This window comes from Notolepis coatsorum (assembly GCF_963971535.1).
Source record: "Notolepis coatsorum genome assembly, chromosome: 4".
Classification (NCBI taxonomy): Eukaryota; Metazoa; Chordata; class Actinopteri; order Aulopiformes; family Paralepididae; genus Notolepis; species Notolepis coatsorum.
In genome coordinates this window covers 54,273,804-54,294,073 of record NC_140168.1, presented here as the reverse complement: position 1 = coordinate 54,294,073, position 20,270 = coordinate 54,273,804, and the positions used below count along the sequence as shown (strand labels likewise).

The 20,270-nt window shown below is 44.2% G+C and overlaps 1 protein-coding gene across 1 annotated transcript in view; it reads right to left on the bottom strand.

Annotated features, from left to right (window-relative positions):
* Nucleotides 1-19,694, bottom strand: part of scin (scinderin) — a 40,101-nt gene extending 20,407 nt beyond the window's left edge. The window contains exons 1-8 of the mRNA XM_084312889.1: nucleotides 19,410-19,694; nucleotides 16,941-17,095; nucleotides 15,841-16,002; nucleotides 14,957-15,106; nucleotides 14,552-14,644; nucleotides 12,744-12,876; nucleotides 7,832-7,920; nucleotides 1,226-1,441 (exon numbers count right to left, since the gene is read on the bottom strand). Of these exons, the coding sequence (XP_084169015.1) occupies nucleotides 1,226-1,441; nucleotides 7,832-7,920; nucleotides 12,744-12,876; nucleotides 14,552-14,644; nucleotides 14,957-15,106; nucleotides 15,841-16,002; nucleotides 16,941-17,095; nucleotides 19,410-19,602 (1,191 nt within the window). The 5' untranslated portion in view covers nucleotides 19,603-19,694. The remainder of the gene's footprint in view (nucleotides 1-1,225; nucleotides 1,442-7,831; nucleotides 7,921-12,743; nucleotides 12,877-14,551; nucleotides 14,645-14,956; nucleotides 15,107-15,840; nucleotides 16,003-16,940; nucleotides 17,096-19,409) is intronic.
* Nucleotides 19,695-20,270: the final 576 nt, after the last annotated feature.

The following is a 20,270-nucleotide window of genomic DNA, read 5'->3' as shown; positions in this document are numbered from 1 at the left end:
AGCTTTTTTGGTATGATTAAAAAGGGTCAATCACAAATCTTGCATTTATAGTGTCTGATCAAGGTGGTAACCCCAGACGGCAACAGTGAAGAGTTTGACATTCTGGCTGGGGTGATGCAAGGGGACACCCTTTCCCCCTTCCTTTTTGTCATAGTCCTCGACTATGCGCTCAGGAAGGCCATCAATGGACGGGAGCAGGAACTTGGTCTCACAATAACCCCAAGGAGATCGAGACGACACCCCGCCATAGTCCTAACAGACCTGGATTACGCGGACGACATCAGCCTGCTCTCTGACCGCGTAGAGCAGGCACAGGAACTCCTGTGCAGAGTGGAGACGGAGTGCACCAAGGTTGACCTTAAGCTAAATGCCAAGAAAACCGAGGTCATAACGTATAACATCCTCCCGGATCATCCACCTCTAACAATAGGAGGCACTGCTCTAAAGGAAGTCAGTGACTTCAAATACCTGGGCTCGTGGGTCAACTGATCCGAGCAAGACCTTAGTGAGGAAGGCACTTGCGTGGAGGGCTCTGAACGGCATGACCAGTGTGTGGAAATCCAACCTCCCCCGTCAAATCAAGCTCAGCTTCTTTTATGCAACAGTAGTGTCTGTTCTTCTGTATGGGAGTGAATGCTGGACCCTGAAGCCCACCCTGCAGAAGTCCCTTGATGGGTGCTACACCAGAATGATGCGTGTGGTGCTTAACATCAACAGGGATGAGCATGTTGCTAATGCAAACTTGTATCGGGGGGGGCGCTAAGGGTGAGTGGGAGAATGAGGCTGGCAGGTCACTGCCAGAGACACCATGAGCTGCCAACCAGCAAACTTGTGCTGTGGGAGCCAACACACGGGCATCGATCACGACTCACGAGGACGTCCCACATTAATGTATGTGGATGTACTCAGGAGAGATGAAGGAGCAGAAAGTACCGGCGAGCTAGCCAGATGCATGGAGGATCGGGATGACTGGAAGCACCGATGGAGGGCCCGTCCAAGGACTTCCTAGATAGATATAGCCCTCTCTTGGCAGAGGCCGCTCCCCCTATCTTCCCATTCAAACCATCAGACCAAAACAAAATATGTAAACAAAGTGCAATACCAAGCGGGGCACTTTTGCCCAGAGGACGCTGTGTGACGGCATTACAGTAAAGGAACTGTGTACTTCTTCCACCACTGATGGTTTCCTCGTTCTCCTCATTGAAGCGTTACAGCAGCCACTCACCTGCGTGTCTCCGGTGCCGTTGTCCACCATGTTGTACTGGGCGGCCATGTGGCGAGACTCGTGCAGTTTGGAGGCGTTGAACTCCACCTGCTGGATCTTGGCGATCCTCTCTGTGACGTAGACCTTCCCAAAGCCCTCGCTCTGGCCTCTGTCCTTCCACCCCCGGAAGAACTGCTTGAAGATGGGTGTCTCTCCGCCCTCTGGGAGGACCTGGATCTGGAAGGAACCATTGGGACTCCTTAAGAACTTGGCATCTCATGTATAAACCTATGCCTATAGGGGCAGTTCACCTAAAACCTTACAAAAACATATTCAGATATCTCTACGGATAGATATGCCCCAAAACTCTGCAATTCCCACTGAAACTATCTGGATGGATAGATAGCACTCCGGGTAAGGGGGAAAATAGGTTTTGGGGAATTTTGGGTGAACTGCCCCTTTAACCCTAAGATTAACTTCACTGGACCTAATGCCCCACCTTAACCCCACCTTAACCCACCTCAACTTCCTTCAGCTAAATGAAAATAAAACAGAGATCATTTTGTTTGGCCCCCCCTCTTCCACCAAAACACTCTCCAACAGCCTAGGACAACTCTCCACCCACCTCAAACCCCACGTCAAGAGCCTGGGTGTAATATTTGACCCAGAGCTCAAATTCGACCGGCAGGTAAATGCCGTAGTCAAGTCATGCTTTTTCCAACTCTGCAACATCACTAAAATAAAACCAATCCTTTCCCCCATCGACCTGGAAACAGTAGTTAATGCGTTCATCACTTCACGCCGTGACTACTGCAATGCCCTCTACACCGGCATCAGTCAGGCAGCCATGTCCTGCAGCCATGTCTAGCACTCTGCAGCTAGGTTGCTAGCCTCCCTACACTGGCTCCCAGTCCCACTTAGAATAGACTTCAAAATCCTCCTCCTGACCTTTAAGGCACTATCGGGTGCAGCACCCCTATACATAACAGAGCTCATCACCCCCTACGCAGCACCCAGGTCACTAAGATCCTCCAACCAGGCTTGGCTGGTCCCCCCCGCACCAGACTCAAAAAGAGAGGCGACCTTCAAGGCCGTGGCCCCCAAACTGTGGAACCAGCTACCCCTGGAGATCCGATCTGCCCCCTCGCTGGAGACATTTAAGGCCCGTCTAAAAACCCACTTTTATTCCCTAGCCTTCACACACCCTAACTTCTGACGTCCGCACGTCAGAAAATAGGAGCTTCGCACTTGGACTCTGCTGTGGTTCTGCTTTGAGTACCCTTTGGGTCAGCTTTGAGCCCGTGGGAGTCTGCTCCGTGTATGGTCCGCTCGACTATGGGAGGGGCGTAACTCACACACTCCCATGCAATTTTATCCTGGCCCCTCCCTTTTGCATCTCCTCTTGTGCTCCTCTGTCCCCTGTGTGCTATATTGTGCTTTGTGCTCCCCTATCCGCTTGTTGGCCTACTGTTGTCCTATTTTCTGAATGTACTGTCTTGTCCTGTTGTGCCTTTTTGTATTTGTGAATTTTATATTAGGACATTGATCTTATGCTTTGATTGTACAGCACTTTGGTTGGCTCTTGAGTTTTTAAACGTGCTTTATAAATAAATTACTTGACTTACTTGACTTGACTACTTAACACATTGACCGCCAGCAGCAGGGGGCGCTGATACCCCATTCATCGCCAGGTCTTTATTCAATGGATATAGTTTTAGACTGTGAGATTTGCGAGTGCTTAAAATATATCTTATATTATATCTATGGGTCTAATAATGCCGTCGGCTCTCAGTGAGTTGCTTTTAGTCAACATGCCCGAGACAGATTGTTTCATCCGTACATTTCCGTTTTATACCGCTTTGAATAGAGTATGGTTTGGGTGTTTTTCAGTAATCCCAGGAAAAAAGGCGAGAAAAATGCATTTTACTGTAATCCAGTCATCACGTTGTAATTTTTCGGCTGATTATCTAATCATCCTGAAATCAACGCTAGATTATCACTATTATGTCTCCTCGTCCATACATGAAATGACCGTCGTAGCGGGGTTAACTCGTTTATGGCGCACATTGTGTTAACCGTCCATCGGACCCAGTGCATGACACAAGTCCCAGGAACCATTATTGTTAAAGGGTAATGATCTCTCAGAGGGCTACTTCCAGTTTACATTCCAATCAGTTAGTTTGTGAGTGAGGTCCACAATAAGACATCTGACATCTGCGAGAGGAGGTGAACCGAGGGTCGAAACCATGACGACCAACTCGACGCAGGATTTAAACATCTCAACACCCGATAGCCGGCTAGCCAGCAGAGCTAACAGCGAAAACATCCAGGAACAAAGGACTCTGGAACGAGTCCTTTGTTGTACCAGCACGGCGCGGGACCCGACCCCCCCCTCCACCCTTCCCACCCACGACAACAAAGCCCCCCCAACCGGCAACCCCACGGTCAAATCGGCTGCTAAATTAGCCAACCTAGCCAGGCTGGCTATGTTTACCAGCCCAGGAGGACAAAGGGTTGCCGCCAGAGAAGACACAGGACAAAGGACTCCCCCCTCCCCACACACCAACACATAGACCTCACGGAGACAACAACAAAGCCCCCCCCACCCTCCCCCACAGCAGCACCAGACACAGACGAAGACAATTACCTGGAACTTGACGACATCAATACCACAGCAAATAAAAACGGACTACACATTTTTCACCTGAATGTAAACAGCATAAAGCATAAGCTGGATGAGATAAGAAACCTGTTTATGAGCGGTAAGGTAGACATAATATGCTTTACTGAAACTAAACTTGACCCATCTGTAACAGACCCTGAAATAGAGTTAGAAAACTATACTATAGTCCGTAATGACAGAAACCAGTATGGAGGTGGTGTTTGTATGTACATACATAAGGACACCAAATTCATTACCCGTACTGACCTTCATCATGAGACAATTGAAACTGTATGGGTGGAAATTTTATTTGAAAGGGCAAAATCTGTTCTAGTCGGCACAATATACAGACCGCCAGATCAAACTGGCTTTTATGATACTCTGGATGTGTGCTTAGCTGGAGCTGAGGATGCGGAAAAAATTCTTATTGGGGATTGGAACACGGATATGCAACAAAAAGATGCACCCGTCTTCAAATCCTTCAATAGGTTTTGTGATCTGCACGGCCTCAGCCAACTAATCACCCAACTCACAAGGATATGTGAATCAACTCAGACTACCATTGACCTCATACTGACCTCTGACAAGTCCAAGATCTCCAATAAAGGGGTTATAGCATGTGGGTTAAGTGATCATTATATGATATTCTGTACCCGCAAAAAGCTAAAACTAAAGGCTGGCTGTCACAAAACAGTCACATCTAGAGACCTCAAAACCTACTCTAGCGAGGCCTTTAACCTTGAACTGGAGAGTCTGGACTGGTCAGATGAACTCAATGGTACGCTGGTTGAAGAAACTTGGCTTGGCTTCAAAACCAAATTTTCATCAATACTAAACAACATGGCCCCCCTAAGAACCACCAGGGTAAAAAATCGCGCTGAGCCATGGATGCACACTGAAATACTGACCGCTATGAAAGCCAGAGACAAAGAATGCTCTGAGTTTCGTAAAAAGCCAGTCAAAGCTTACCAAAAGCACGAGCAGTGAACTCCAAGACCACATGACTGAACTCAAACTAGAAAGAAACAGACTAAGAAATGACGTAAACTCCATGATCAAAACTGCTAAAAAAAAATGCATCAATGACAAAACCGAGGAAAACAAAAATAAACCACGTGAACTTTGGAAATTACTCAACAATCAACTAGGCTGCAGTAAAAAACTTAAAACCAGGTTCTCAAACATAAACATAAAGACGGACAACACGCTCATCACAGACAAGCTGGATGTAGCCAATTACTTAAACACTTTCTTCACAAACATAGCCACAACACTGGTAAACAAACTACCCTCCCACTCAGGGCAGTATGGGGTAGAACACATAGTAGCATACTACAAGAACCTAGGCGTCCACAAAGACGATTTCAAACTGGAAATGGTAACTACAGATGAGGTACTCAAAAAACTGAGCGCCCTCCAACCAAACAAGGCCACTGGCCATGACAACATCCCCTCCAAATTCCTCAGAGACTCAGCAGCAGCCATCACCCCAGTCATCACACACATAATAAACCTCTCCATAAAACAGGGACACGTCCCCAAGGACTTCAAAATTGCGAGAGTAACACCCCTGCACAAAAAGGGCAGCAAATTAGACCCGGGCAACTACCGCCCTGTTTCTATCCTTACATCCATCTCGAAAGTCATGGAAAAAATAGTATACGAACAGATCGAAAAGTACCTTGCGGAAAAAAATCTAATCTACGAATTCCAATCTGGCTTCAGAACATCCCACTCCACTGACACATGCCTTCTCTACTTGAACGACCACATCAAACAAGAGGTGGACGTGGGCAAATACTGCGGCATGGTCATGCTGGACCTACAAAAGGCCTTCGACACTGTCAATCACACCATTCTGATTGACAAGCTAAAAGCAATTGGTTTTGATAGTTTATCAGTGAGCTGGATACAATCATACCTGGAGGGGAGGGAACAGATGGTGGAGGTAAACGTACCCTATCCCCCCCCCCCTCACAGTGAGCTGTGGTGTTCCACAAGGAAGCATACTAGGACCGCTACTATTCCTAATTTATGCAAATGACATGTCGTCAGCTTGTGACTGCAACTTGTTCCTGTTTGCGGACGACTCAGCCCTGCTGGTCTCTGACAAGAATAAGTTACAGGTTGAAAAAGCCCTCAGCTCGGAACTAGGCAAAATCTGCATATGGCTCGCCGACAACAAACTATCATTACACATGGGCAAAACAGAGTCCATTCTCTTCGGTTCAAATAACAAACTCAGCAAGACCGACGGCTTCTCGGTTACAGTGGGTGACAATATTATCACAAGGAAAGATGAAATTACCTACCTGGGTTCCATCCTAGAGGCTAATCTTTCCTGTGACAAAATGGCATCCAATGTAATAAAAAAAGTCAACCAACGAATGCGATTCTTGTACCGGATCTCCTCTCTGGTAAACAAGAATACCCTGAAGACTCTAGCAGGAGCACTCATTCAAGGGTACTACGACTATGCTTGCACCTCATGGTACCAAAGCACCTCAAAGGCACTAAAAAACAAATTACAAACATCTCAAAACAAGCTAGTCAGACTACTGCTTGACCTGACTCCTAGAACCCACCTCACCCCTGCCCACTTTGACAACCTAGGATGGCTTAGAGTAGACGACAGAGTACAGCAACTTGCAATGGGCCTGGTCTACAAGATACACTACGCGACCAAGGTACCCATGTACATGTCAAAATACTTCCCAAAGGTCAGTGAATACCACGATCACAACACCAGAGGGAGCTCCACAAATCATGTAAAACCCAGATTCGGCTCAAACAAGGGACTAAACACGTTTCGCAATTATGCCACATCAATGTGGAACGCCCTACCTAAAGCTGTAAAGGAATGTGAATCACTACCCACTTTCAAAAACACTCTCAAAAAACACCTACGTGAGACTGCAATTCGAAACTGGCCCCTACAAATGTCCTAACCTAGTTGTACAGTAAATGACCAAGTAAGGCTTTGTCAGTATTCCAATGTACAGTGTAAAATGTGTGTGTGTCCCCTACCCAACCCCCTATCCCCCCCCACCTCCAATGTACAGCCCTCACCCACCCACCCAACCCCACCCCACCCACCCAACCTCCTCCAATGTACAGTTTCTACGCCAAATGTATATACACTCTTTTTCTGGACACTTTTGTATCACAAACAGTACTGTATTTGCAAATCTGATATGTCATAAATGTATAGATGTAGCAGTACTGTCTATCTGTATGTCATGTATGTCATAGATGTTATGATGAATTGAAAATGGGGGACCCTGATGTAAACAAGACGAAAGTCTTTCTCTGGTCTGCATCCCCTTAACAATTGTATGTATTGAGCTGTACTGTACTGTACCCATTCTGCAATCTGTTAATAAACTTTTCAATCAATCAATCAATCAATCAATCAACATCAAATATACATGAAATAAACAACAACAACATTATCACCCAGAAAACACATAATACCGTATGTAACTACCTGTAGGTGAATTCCCTACAAGTTCAAGTTCTAATACAAATGTACTGATGTTATTGATTTGTTGCTAGTTTTAGTAACACACACACTGGATGGAGTGAAAACCAAGGTTGATTGTCACAAGATGAACACTGTGGACCATTAATTGTGATGAATAAATATAAGGGAGTGATGAAAGATAATGTTCATGAATGGCCCAATCCGTGACCCAAATCAAATGTAAACCAATGGGCAGCCCCACCACAAACAGAAAGGGAGACTTCATTTTCATTCATAGAGGACTTTCATTTTCTATGACAACTCTATTCTGAGTGATGGTGGATTAAAACGTTTCTAAAAGCAAACTCCTCCTATATATATAAAGGAAAAAATATATGTATACACTTATAGTATATAGTAACTGCGGTATATAGTTAAAAACGGATTGGGGCTTTAACCTGTGTGCTACTAAGAATAAGTGATGATGGATGATAATGTTAACCTGTGTGTTTGCTGGGTAGCCCATCTGTTTTATGAAACCCTCAGCGCTCTTCATGGCCTCCTTCCTTTCGCTGGGGTTGGCGTTACGGCCTTCAGACATCATGAGAGTTGTGATGGAATAGAGGGGAGAGCATATAAAAGAGATGAGATTAATCCTTTTTTTTTTTATCCACTTTTTCTCCCATTTTCTATATTTTCTCCCATCCCAATTTTCGTATCATCCAATTCAACCCTCCCCTGTCACGAACGCTGTTTCTTGCCTCCCACAAGCCGGCTGCAATGTGGACTAAATCATACATAGCACAAGTCCCCTCCGGTACTTGAGGTAACAGCAGTCGCATCTTTTCACCTGCGCAGCTCGATCTCTCAGTGGCGAGGAGTAACGCGTGGGAGGCTCACGCTGCCCCCGACACTTCCTGATTCTACTGCGCAGGCGCACCAACCGACCTGTAGGAGTCGCTGTCCACAACGCCCGATCCCCACCCATCAGTTTCCCACCCCCTAATACGGCCAATGTGTATTAGTACGGACGACCAGCTAAACTGAAAGCAAATGTGGAGCGCTGGGCTCGAACAGGCAAGCCCAGCGTCTCCAGATTTCGTGGCGAGCGCCTTGCCCACTACGCCACGTAGCCGCCCTAGAGATGAGATTAATCCTTATGTGAAAAACCCAAATGACAAGCTATTCAAAACAACATTGGAGCCATGAAGGGTTGCGTCCCAATATTACTGTCCAATTACATTTACATTTTTATCATTTAGCTGATGCTTTTATTCAAAGCGACTTACAGGTTCTGTACAACAAGTCAGCAGGAAGGGTACAACTCTTTCAGCTGAGTAGCAATGTTCAACAAACAGTGTTGAAACTTGGGTGCTGCAGTGTTGAGTGCATAGTAGTAGAGACATATTAGTAGGTAGTAATATAGGCAAGGAAGATTATTTAGTGGAAGAGTGCATGATAGTAGAAGACAATAAGAGGTTAGTGGGTTTTCTTTTGTGTCTTTAACTAAATTGTGTTGGTGATAGTAGAATTTGAGCTTTAGAAGGTCTGCCTAATTCCTAAAACATCATGCCAGACCATGTTTAAACAGGGCCTGTGTTAAAAGAAAAAAGTGAACCTTGTCCTTTAACAGTGGCCAGGAAAAAACTAAACGTTTGAGTCCTTACAGCTCAACATCAGATAAGATCAGAGTAATTCAGGGAGGAAGTGGGCGTCTCTATTTTTAAGATAGTGTGAACCAAGAGTTAGATTATTCTCCGATAGTAAATATGAATTGTCAACTAAATTGTTCCAAAAAATATGGAAATGACAGAATAGTCCAATAGATTTTGCTACCATGGTTCAATAGAATTAGGTAGAGGACAGAGGTACAAAGATTTACAAGAATATAATCAAATACTGTGATTTAACCCCATTTGGTAACACTTAATAATAACACTTATGCAGTTATAAGACATTTATAAGGTATTTGTAGATGAACTAATCATGAACAAACCATTTACATTCATAAATGATTATTAAATCAGTTATAGCTATATTTGTATAACATTTACAAATGATTTATAACTCATTATCAACATTGTTTGTACTTGATTTGTTCATCATTAAATAATGTTATTTAATGTGTAGTAACACATTTGTAGATGCTTTGAAAAATGGATATGAAAAAACTACTATACCCATTTATTTGTTCATGTTCAACAAATGATTCGTAAAACATTCTTAAAAGATCTATAAATCATTTGCAGATGTTATTGTGTGCCCTAATCTAAAGTGAATACTATTTATCGTTAACAAATGTTTAATAGTTTGTTCATTATTTGTTGACTTTTTCATCACATAGGTCCAATTTCAAGTCTAGGGGGCGCATGCTTTTGCTGTCGCAGCCCCTGACCTCTGGAACAGCATCCCCATGTCCATAAAATCTGCCCCCTCCATCGAGTCCTTTAAATTGAAACTCAAAACCCACCTATACTGCCTGGCCTTCCCTGACTCACTCTGACTCTTGCCTTGCTTTTTGACTTGTTGTTTTGTTTCCTTGTCTATCCGTTGGTTGTTTTTATTTTCTGTTTATTTTATACTTCAGCACTTTTCTTTGTTTTGAGCTATGTGAAGCACTTTGGTTGACAAGTGTCATGTCTGAATGTGCTATATAAATACATTTGATTGATTGATTGATTGATTGATTGATTGATTGATTGATTGATTGATCACCTGTTATGAACGATCTGGCTTTTATGAATAGACACGAAGCAATTACCAGACTTGTCTTTTCATGTTTAAGGCGCCCCCCAAAATTGGCCATTTTAGTTTTCGTTTTTGAGGACTGCATACTTCTTTTGCAAACCAAAATACTATACTTTATACTTATAGCACATGCATGAGCCAGGTCTCTTTTGAAAGATGACATTATTTTTTATTTTTATTTTTTTTATTTGTCTTTTTTCCCCTCCATTTTCCTCCGATTTTCTCCCATCCCAATGTTAGTCGTATGCCAGTTCCCAGTCCCTTCCTGGTCGCTGCGCACTTACCCCCCACAGTCAGATCATCTGGGAGAGTGGAGGCTACCACGTGCTTCCTCCGACACACACGTCCAGCCAATCACCGCTTCTTTTCACCTGGCAGCGCGGATTCTCATCGAGAGGGCGTAGCGTGTGGGAGGATCACACTATCCCCCTCAAGTCCTATCCGCGCTTAGCAGGCGCCCCGACCGAACTGTAGGAGTCGCTGTTTACAACGACCCGGACCCACCCCGCCAGCTTCTCCCACCCTCTAATACAGCCAATTGTATTAGTGCAGACGGCCAGCCAAGCTGGTGACAACCCCGGAGCTGTGAGCTGGATTCGAACAGGCGAATCCAGCTCACAGCTCCGGGGTTGGTGACGAACGCAATCTCCGCTCGGCCACCTAACCGCCTTGAAAGATGACATTCTGACGTTTCAGATGCAATAAAGAAAACTCACTTTTAGTGCTAATGAAATAGAGTAACATAGGTCTGAACTTGAGTTGTAGAAAAACTTGTTACTCATATTTGAAATTCGTTCAGAAATGAGTAATTAGCAGCGGTTTTGGTAAAAGGTGAGAGGGCTCGGAAAACGATTTTCTCATAGACTTCATAATTTTTAATATTTGAAATTCGTTCAGAAATGAGTAATTAGCAGCGGTTTTGGTAAAAGGTGAGAGGGCGGGAGCTCCAGTAGCTCACCACGTACCGCGAGTGCTATTTCAGCGCCGTGGACAACCGCGCTCGCGCGGATCTGGGGCTGAGCGAGTTCGAATCCCGGACGGCAGCCGTGCCTTTCCCAGAGTGTCTTTCCCCCCCATCTGAACCCTTTCAGCCTGCATCTGTCGGTCGAACTTGACCAAGTATGAATGCGAAGAAAAAGCGATAAACGCTAAAAGAACCAGGTGACTGGTCAAAGTTTAAAAAAGAAAAAAAAAAGGTGAGAGGGCTCGGAAAACGATTTTCTCATAGACTTCAATGCATTCGAGGGAGAATTCTCTTCCTGTTTTGGCTTGTGACTTTTCACCTAGATCCCTGATTCGCTCATTCCCCCGTGGGGTACCATTGGAAAGCCCTACTCATTGGTTACAACCCTGTCCAATAATGATTGACGGAGGTAGAGGCTCAAGAGTCGGGAGTGGTATTTGTACAATGGAGTGTACTTCGGCGCACGCCTCACATATCGGCATGTAACTCGAGAACCGCTGAACGGATTCACAGGGCTATCGACAGGCAACAAATAGGGCTTTAAATCGATATATATATATATATATATTGTATTAAAGATTATGCACACCCGAGCGGCTAGAGGTCACCAAAGAGGGCCCACATGTGGGCCGTTGCAAATGATTTGTTAGACATTCATAAAACATCTATAATGACAAACTCACTTTTAGTGCTAATGAAATAGAGTAACATAGGTCTGAACTTGAGTTGTAGAAAAACTTGTTACTCATATTTGTCTGTAGTAGTTAGTAGTCCAGAAGTAGTATTTCCAAAAACATTGGTATGGCTGAAAAGACACCCTGCCTCCATAACCTGAAGTATTTTGTAGTACATGTCCAAATTTAATAGAAATTCGTTAGAGGTCGCCAAAGAGGGCCCACATGTGGGCCGTTGCAAATGATTTGTTAGACATTCATAAAACATCTATAATGACAAACTCACTTTTAGTGCTAATGAAATAGAGTAACATAGGTCTGAACTTGAGTTGTAGAAAAACTTGTTACTCATATTTGTCTGTAGTAGTTAGTAGTCCAGAAGTAGTATTTCCAAAAACATTGGTATGGCTGAAAAGACACCCTGCCTCCATAACCTGAAGTATTTTGTAGTACATGTCCAAATTTAATAGAAATTCGTTCAGAAATGAGTAATTAGCAGCGGTTTTGGTAAAAGGTGAGAGGGCTCGGAAAACGATTTTCTCATAGACTGCAATGCATTCGAGGGAGAATTCTCTTCCTGTTTTGGCTTGTGACTTTTCACCTAGATCCCTGATTCGCTCATTCCCCCGTGGGGTACCATTGGAAAGCCCTACTCATTGGTTACAACCCTGTCCAATAATGATTGACGGAGGTAGAGGCTCAAGAGTCGGGAGTGGTATTTGTACAATGGAGTGTACTTCGGCGCACGCCTCACATATCGGCATGTAACTCGAGAACCGCTGAACGGATTCACAGGGCTATCGACAGGCAACAAATAGGGCTTTAAATCGATATATATATATATATATATATATATATATATATATATATATATATATATATATATATATATATATATATATTGTATTAAAGATTATGCACACCCGAGCGGCTAGAGGTCGCCAAAGAGGGCCCACATGTGGGCCGTTGCAAATGATTTGTTAGACATTCATAAAACATCTATAAATCATTTGCAGATGCTCATATACCTTTCCATACAAATATCATCTTGCTCTTGCCGTGGTCGAGAATAAAGCATTCGTCTGACAGAAGGTGGCTCTGCAGGAATGGGTTCTCTTCTGACACAATGGACACTTTCATGGACCCTGATGCATCAGACACCTGAAATCAAGAAGAAGCAAGAGACCAGATACATTGTTAGTGATTGAATATGAAAGTTCTGTGTGGACATTGTGTGTGTGTGTGTGTGTGTGTGTGTGTGTGTGTGTGTGTGTGTGTGTGTGTGTGTGTGTGTGTGTGTGTGTGTGTGTGTGTGTGTGTGTGTGTGTGTGTGTGTGTGTGTGTGTGTGTGTGTGTGTGTGTGTGTGTGTGTGTGTGTGTGTGTTGATTGATTGATTTGGGATCAAATTGGACACACATTTCAGACTAGAAACCAGTGGGCTAGTAGGGGATAAAATCACTGGGTCTCATTCACCAACGGACTTACGCCAAAAAGGGCTTTCTCTTAGGGCCATTTGAGACCTTTTCAGGCAAGACATGAATATAGACAATATATTATAATATAATATAATATCCCAAAATCGGTCCGAAAAGGTCTCAAATGGCCCTAAGAGAAAGCCCTTTTTGTCGTAAGTCCTTGGTGAATGAGACCCACTGTCCGTAACTGAAGAAAAGGTGATTCCTGGGTTCATATTTAGGTTAAGGGTTACATTATAGGACAGGTTCCCTTTTTTTTATCCACTTTTTCTCCTCATATTTTTCTTGTATTTTCCTCCCATCCCATTTTTTTGTCGTTATGCCAATTCCCCCTCCCCTTCCTGGTCGTTGCGCGCATTTGCCCCCTACTTGCCGGTCTAGGGAGCACTGAAGTCTATCACATGCTTCCTCCGATACATAGGAGACAGCCAGCAGTCTCTTTTGCAGGACTCTCATTGGGTGAGTGTAACGCATGGGAGGGCACACTACCTCACCCAGATCCCTTCCTCGCTGTGCAGGCGCCCTGACCAACCTGTAGGAGTCGCTGTTTACAACGACCAGATTACCACCCACCGGCTTCCCTCCCACTCACACTGCCAATTGTGCCAGTATGACGACCGGCCAAGCCGGAGGCACCGCTGACAGCTGGATTCGATACCAGTGTATCTGCGGTGGTAGACAGATGCTTAGTCCGCTGCACTACCCGGCCGCCCCGGACAGGTTCACTTTTGTATTTTTCTATTTTATTTATTTAAACATTGGCGGGATATTGACTAGTACAGGCCATCATTTCACTGCTGCATCCTCTCACCGCAGGCTCCAATCCAATCTAATGGGGACAAGTGTTTCAGCCTTCATGATACATAATCAGATGTGTCTTCATATGTTCTTCTACTGAGGAAACGGTAGTATCTACTGTGTGTACTGTGATGTGTGATATGCAACCATTTCCTCAGTATGATATATGAAGACACATCTGATTAAACTGTGAGCTTCCTGTTTTGGAAAAGGATTATCTATCATGTCTTTTGAAGGCTAAAACACTTGCCCCCATTGGATTGGATTGGAGCCTGGTGAGAGTGCTAAGTTTCTCAATACTAAAGTGATCAGTGAAATGATAATATATAGTCAACATCATGCCAGACAATGTTTGAATAGGGCCTGGGTTTTTTCTTTTTAAAGAAGAAAAAAATAGTTTAGGGAATTTAATCCAAATCATTGTCCCCGATGTGTGTGTGTGTGTGTGTGTGTGTGTGTGTGTGTGTGTGTGTGTGTGTGTGTGTGTGTGTGTGTGTGTGTGTGTGTGTGTGTGTGTGTGGGTGTGTCTGTCTGTGTGTGACGGGGCAGGTAGACGCTCTACCATGTATAGTTTGGCCATCTTCCTATTGGATAGGTCTGCCACCACGTCATCACTGTCCTCTCCCTCTGGTAACTCTGGCTTGCTGCCAAGGACCTGTTATAGGGGGGAAAGTGAAATGACAAGCTTCCATTAAACACTCACGTAGACAAGACCACATACCATAACAATGCAATTAGGACAATAATGTGGTTCAACTGTCAGCAAGCTGGAATGGGATGCAGGAAGCTCTAGGGCAGGCTATATCAAAATATCAAAAGCAACACAGAGCACTTTCATTTAGGTCACGATGAGAAATATTCAGGGCATAGAAAGAGGCTAAAGTCATACGTTGTGTGTGTGTGTGTGTGTGTGTGTGTGTGTGTGTGTGTGTGTGTGTGTGTGTGTGTGTGTGTCAGAGAGACAGACCGTAGTGAGCTCAGAGGGCTCGGTCCCCTCGTCCACGACCACAAGCTTAGCTCGGCCGTTCCTCTCATTGTCACGGATACCGGCAGCCACTTGTGCCGCCTTCAGTCGCTCAAACCTGTTGCACCTGGAGCCACACCACTGGTAGATCACCTGGAGATGAATGGACAGATACACAGACAGACAGACAGACAGACAGACAGACAGACAGACAGACAGACAGACAGACAGACAGACAGACAGACAGACAGAGACAGACAGACAGACAGACAGACAGACAGACAGACAGACAGACAGACAGACAGACAGACAGACAGACAGACAGACAGACAGACAGACAGACAGACAGACAGACAGACAGACAGACAGACAGACAGACAGACAGACAGACACAGACAGACAGACAGACAGACAGACAGACAGACAGACAGACAGACAGACAGACAGACAAAGAGACATACATTACCTAAGTGAAAGGCCTGGTAGGCTACTGTCAACATTACTTTGTAAATAAGGTCTAGATCATTTCTGGCGACATAAACCCTCCTTATGTAAACATACAGCAGTACACAAGCAATCATGTGTGAAGTTATGTACAAAAAAATTAGTTTTTATCTTTTTAATTACCTTAAATGATCCCGTAGACGCACTCTAAATGGATCAAGGATCATTAGGATCTTGGTAGATCTATCTGGGTCCATCAATCTAATAATGCTGTGTTTGCTAATTTGATAAATGTTGGTGGTAGTAGAATTTGAGCTTTAGAGGGTCTGCCTAATTCCTAAAACATCATGCCAGACAATGTTTAAACGGCCTGTGTTAAAAGAAAAAAGAAAAAATTAACCTCGTCCCAGTGTCCGGGAAAAAATAAACGTTTGAGTCCTTACAGCTCCGAGGTCAACGATGAAGCAGTCGCCTTTGTTGAAGCTGGACCAGTCGAGGGTGACCTCGGTTGCCCTGACCACGCGGCGGCCTTTGATGTGGAAGAGGCGCTGGGCAGAGAGGTCGTTGGTGACAGCATGATGGAAGCCAGAGGCCACACCTCCTGCCTGTTTGGGCAGAGAAAACACTGTTGCTATTCCTGTCCTCCTCCTCCTCCTCCCCTCCTCTCCTATTCCTCTTTTTCCCTGATCTCTCCCTTCATTCTCCATCCCATGAGTCACTGCTCCCCGTGGCCAGTAACGTTACATCAGGCTCTGTGGAAACCAGTGGCGTGTGGTGGAATAAACTGGTTATCCTATGCAACGTTAGAACAGTACAGGGGTGTCTTGTATGTTGAGAGGAGTTTGTTTTGTTTCTTGCTAGTCGTCATACTCATTCATTCATTCATTCATTCATTCATTCATTCATTCATTCATTCATTCATTCATTCATTCATTCATTCATTCATTCATTCATTGTAGCTACACATATGTTTATTATTCCCAGGCTATTGACACTGTTTATCTAAAAGGGACATCTTGTAGTCCTTTTCAACAAATTAATATAGATCTTTGAGGTCCTCTAAGCATGTCTTTGAAGTTTGTTTGCTGAAAAAAACTCTGCATTCTAGCAGCCTTTCTACCCCTCTGTTTCAGTCCTGTTTCTGTGCCTGTAGACCAGCACACTGGTGCAAATAAACCAGTATATAGCACATTGTGAATGTTCTTGATTGTATACAATATACAGTATAAAACAAATGTAATCCTTTCAAACAAAAGGTTGCCTTTAATTTGGTCCTAAACACAAACAACAATTACTTGCCAGCTGCTGAGCGATGTGAGGTACGAGTCATACTGTGGTTATAAGTACACATGCAATGTTTCTCTTCCAATTACAATGTGTGTTTGGCACTAAATGTTGTATAACTTTTAACTTAACTTTATGCTTTTTTTGTCTACTGTGTAAGTGATAGTAGAATTTGAGCTTAAGAGCATCTTCCTAATACCAAAAATATAATGGCATGTAAAATAGATAGTATTGTTAATAGTAAGGAAGAATGCCATACTTTGTATTTGATTCCTCCCTTGAAGTGGCTGTTGAAGGCCGTGGACTCAACCCCCTGCAGTTCTCTGTACTGGACCGCTTTGCCACCCAGGTAGTCGTCCAACTGCACACTGAAGATGGCTGCAGCTGTACTCTCATCCTGGCTGCACTCCTTACCTGTGGTAAACAGAAACGTATCTATAGTTGACTATATCAGTGCCCCTCATTTTGGCAACTTGATGTGTTGGCGATACACACATTTAAACTCCTTCCACTGCATGTTGCTTGTCTACTCAGTCTACTGTTGTAAGTCACTCAGGGGCCAGGCGTCCAACATAGTAAATGTCAATCTCAAAATAAAGGACATTTTGAGGTGTTCTGTTTGTCTGGATTCAGCCCCTGCATTCAGGGTCTGGTCCTGCTGCCCGTATTGTTGCGTTGGAATTCCAACCAGGCCAAATGTCAGGCAGAGTAATTATTTCTTTTTTTTTTTTAAACTTTGGCCATTCCCCTGGCTCTTTTATGTGTTTATCACATTTATACTGGTCAAGGATGACCGACAGAAACAGGCTGAAAGGGTTCAGATGGGGGGGAAGACACTCTGGGAAAGGCACGGCTGCAGTCGGGATTCGAACTCGCTAAGCCCCAGATCCGTGACGAGCACGGTTGTCCACGGCGCTGAAATAGCGCTCGTGGTACGTGGTGAGCTACTGGAGCTCCCCGAGTAATTATTTCTAATAAAACACAAGATACTTGTGCCCTGATGATAAGGATAAGCACTCAATTAAAAAACCATTTCCAAAATAAAGTCTAACATGCCTATAAATACTTATACTTAGTATGGAATTACACACTACAAATGTATTTCCCCCAAACATTGCCAACTTCACCGGTGCTCCTTTGATGTGAGCTCCAGGTACTCGTAATAATCCAGGTACAATGCCGATGCTACATCATACCACATGGCCCCTAATGGCCACCACAACCCAACATGTAGATGTTTTCTAGCGCAAACCGAAGGCTCATCATGTTTGCCATTATAATTTTGTGGACAGATGCATTTAGTGGCACTGAGGGGAAGCCAGTTGTTAGTGTGATGCATGATGGGAAGGAAAACGCATTAGACATCCGTTTACATGTTGCTGCTGGTTAATGATTCATGCTTGGTGGGAGTGTGCGAGTGAGCAAGGACATGAGAGCATCTTAGTGGTATCGACCTTTCTTAGAAGGGAAGTGGAGAGAGAGAGATACATAGATTGATAGGTGCAGTAAAAAAGGAAGGAAGTATGGTCACTGATCACAGGCTTTGCATGTTTTTAACAGTCTTTGATCTCAATATGTTGTATTTCCAGGTCGAAGGAGAAGCGGTCTATATCTATATAATTATGCTAACAGAACTTTCTTAGAATAATTGCAAAAAGAAAGAAGTAAGCATTGTAACCCGCCCACCCACCCAACCCCCTCCCCCACCCAATGTACAGTTTCCTCCGCCTCGAATGTATATATTTTCTGTTAGGATCTCTGTTAAACAGTACTGTATATTTGTATATCTTGTATGTCATAAATATAACAGTACTGTATATCTGTATAATGTATGTCATAAATGTCATGATATATATCTGTATATCTATGTTGTGTATGTCATAAATGTCATTATGAATTGAAAATGGGGGACCCTGATGCAAACAAGACGAAAGTATTTTTCTGGTCTGCATCCCCATAACAATTGTGTGTATTGAGCCCTACTGTATTGTACTCATTCTGCAATCTGTTAATACAATTTTCAATCAATCAATCAATCAAATGGCAGTTGTGTCTTAAACCGTCTCTCATACATAACTTTCATCATGATGAAGACTAGCCAGGAAGATGTCAGTTCTGCATAAGAATACATTAATTTAGGAGCCTCAGGAGGTAGGCATTTTCAGTTGTTCACGGCAACCTGGCAAGCCTTTAGCTTCTGTTTTCTTAGCTGGTCTGTCTGCTTACCTCAACTACTTGTGAAATATCTGGGGTGGCCTGTGTGACACTGGATGTGCCGAATGACTGTGTTGAAAACACAAGGAAAGAGCTGAACTGCACACATCTGTTCACCAGGTAAGTGTGCCACAACCCGGGAGGTGTGTTATCATCTCCGTGCCGACATAGACCATATAACTTCAACAATGACTTCCTCTTCCTCAATATCCTCACTGCTCTTTGAGCTCTTCTCAATAAAAACAGAAAATATCTCTTTCCATGAATAGGCTGTAAACACACAGACACACACACCAATAAATACCACTTTACTCTGCCCCTTTAATCACACACACACATACACCCTGACATGGCATACACACACACACACACACACGTCAATCCAAACAGTCATTATCACAATTACACACTCAAATCCGTTTCCCTCACTGTAAAAAGGCAACGGGTTTCTACAAAACTCACCCTCCTGTGAGAAAAGGAGAACAGCCCAAACGAGGCTCCTCCAATAACTCACCCAACCAGAAGTGCAGATCGTAGAAGACGCTGCCCCTCTGCCTGGCTGTGCGGAGGATCACGTAGGCGTCTCCTACGTAGAAGTTGCCGTGCAGAGGGTCGGGCACGGGGACCAGCTCCATGCTCTCGATCCTCCAGATCTGCAGGCCGGCAGCTTTGCCCGCCTTGTCGAACTCCTTGTGGTGGAGGACCATGTCTGCTGGTGCTGGAGGCTGCTGAGGTGGAGGGGTACGCTGGGTGGAGGTGGATTCCAGGTGTGGTGAGAGAGAGAGTAAAGAGGACTGTGTGTGTGTGAGCAAGAGAGAGAGAGGCACAGAGTGCTGCTCTGTAGCTGAGCAGGGACTGAGTGAATGGCAGTAGTGTGCAGGGCTTTTGCTTTGTTTTTGCTGGTGGGTGTGTCTGAATGCTGCCAAAGTACACATGCATATGCACACACACACATGATGACGATGCGCATGAGGTCAAAGAGGGGGGGGGGGGGGGGGGTTGAGAATATCTCACACACATGAGAACGTGGATGTGCAAGATACAGACACACGCACATACAGTGCACATACACATACTGTACACATGCACATACACATGCTCAGACACACACAAACACACACATATAGTGAAATATAGTGGGTAGTGTGAAGATACAGGATATGACTGTATGTGTTATTTTCCTCTTCACCTACATTATGCATATATACTATTCAGGGAAGTCACAATTTCACCATATACGCGTCCCCTTTACATCTTCCTTATGTTTTGGAATTGCACGAGAAAGCATTGGTTCCACATTGCTGTTGGTTCCCTAAAGTAAAAGGGAAGAGATCAGTAACAGCTACTGGAAGGAGCGGAAATCGAACCGGGAACC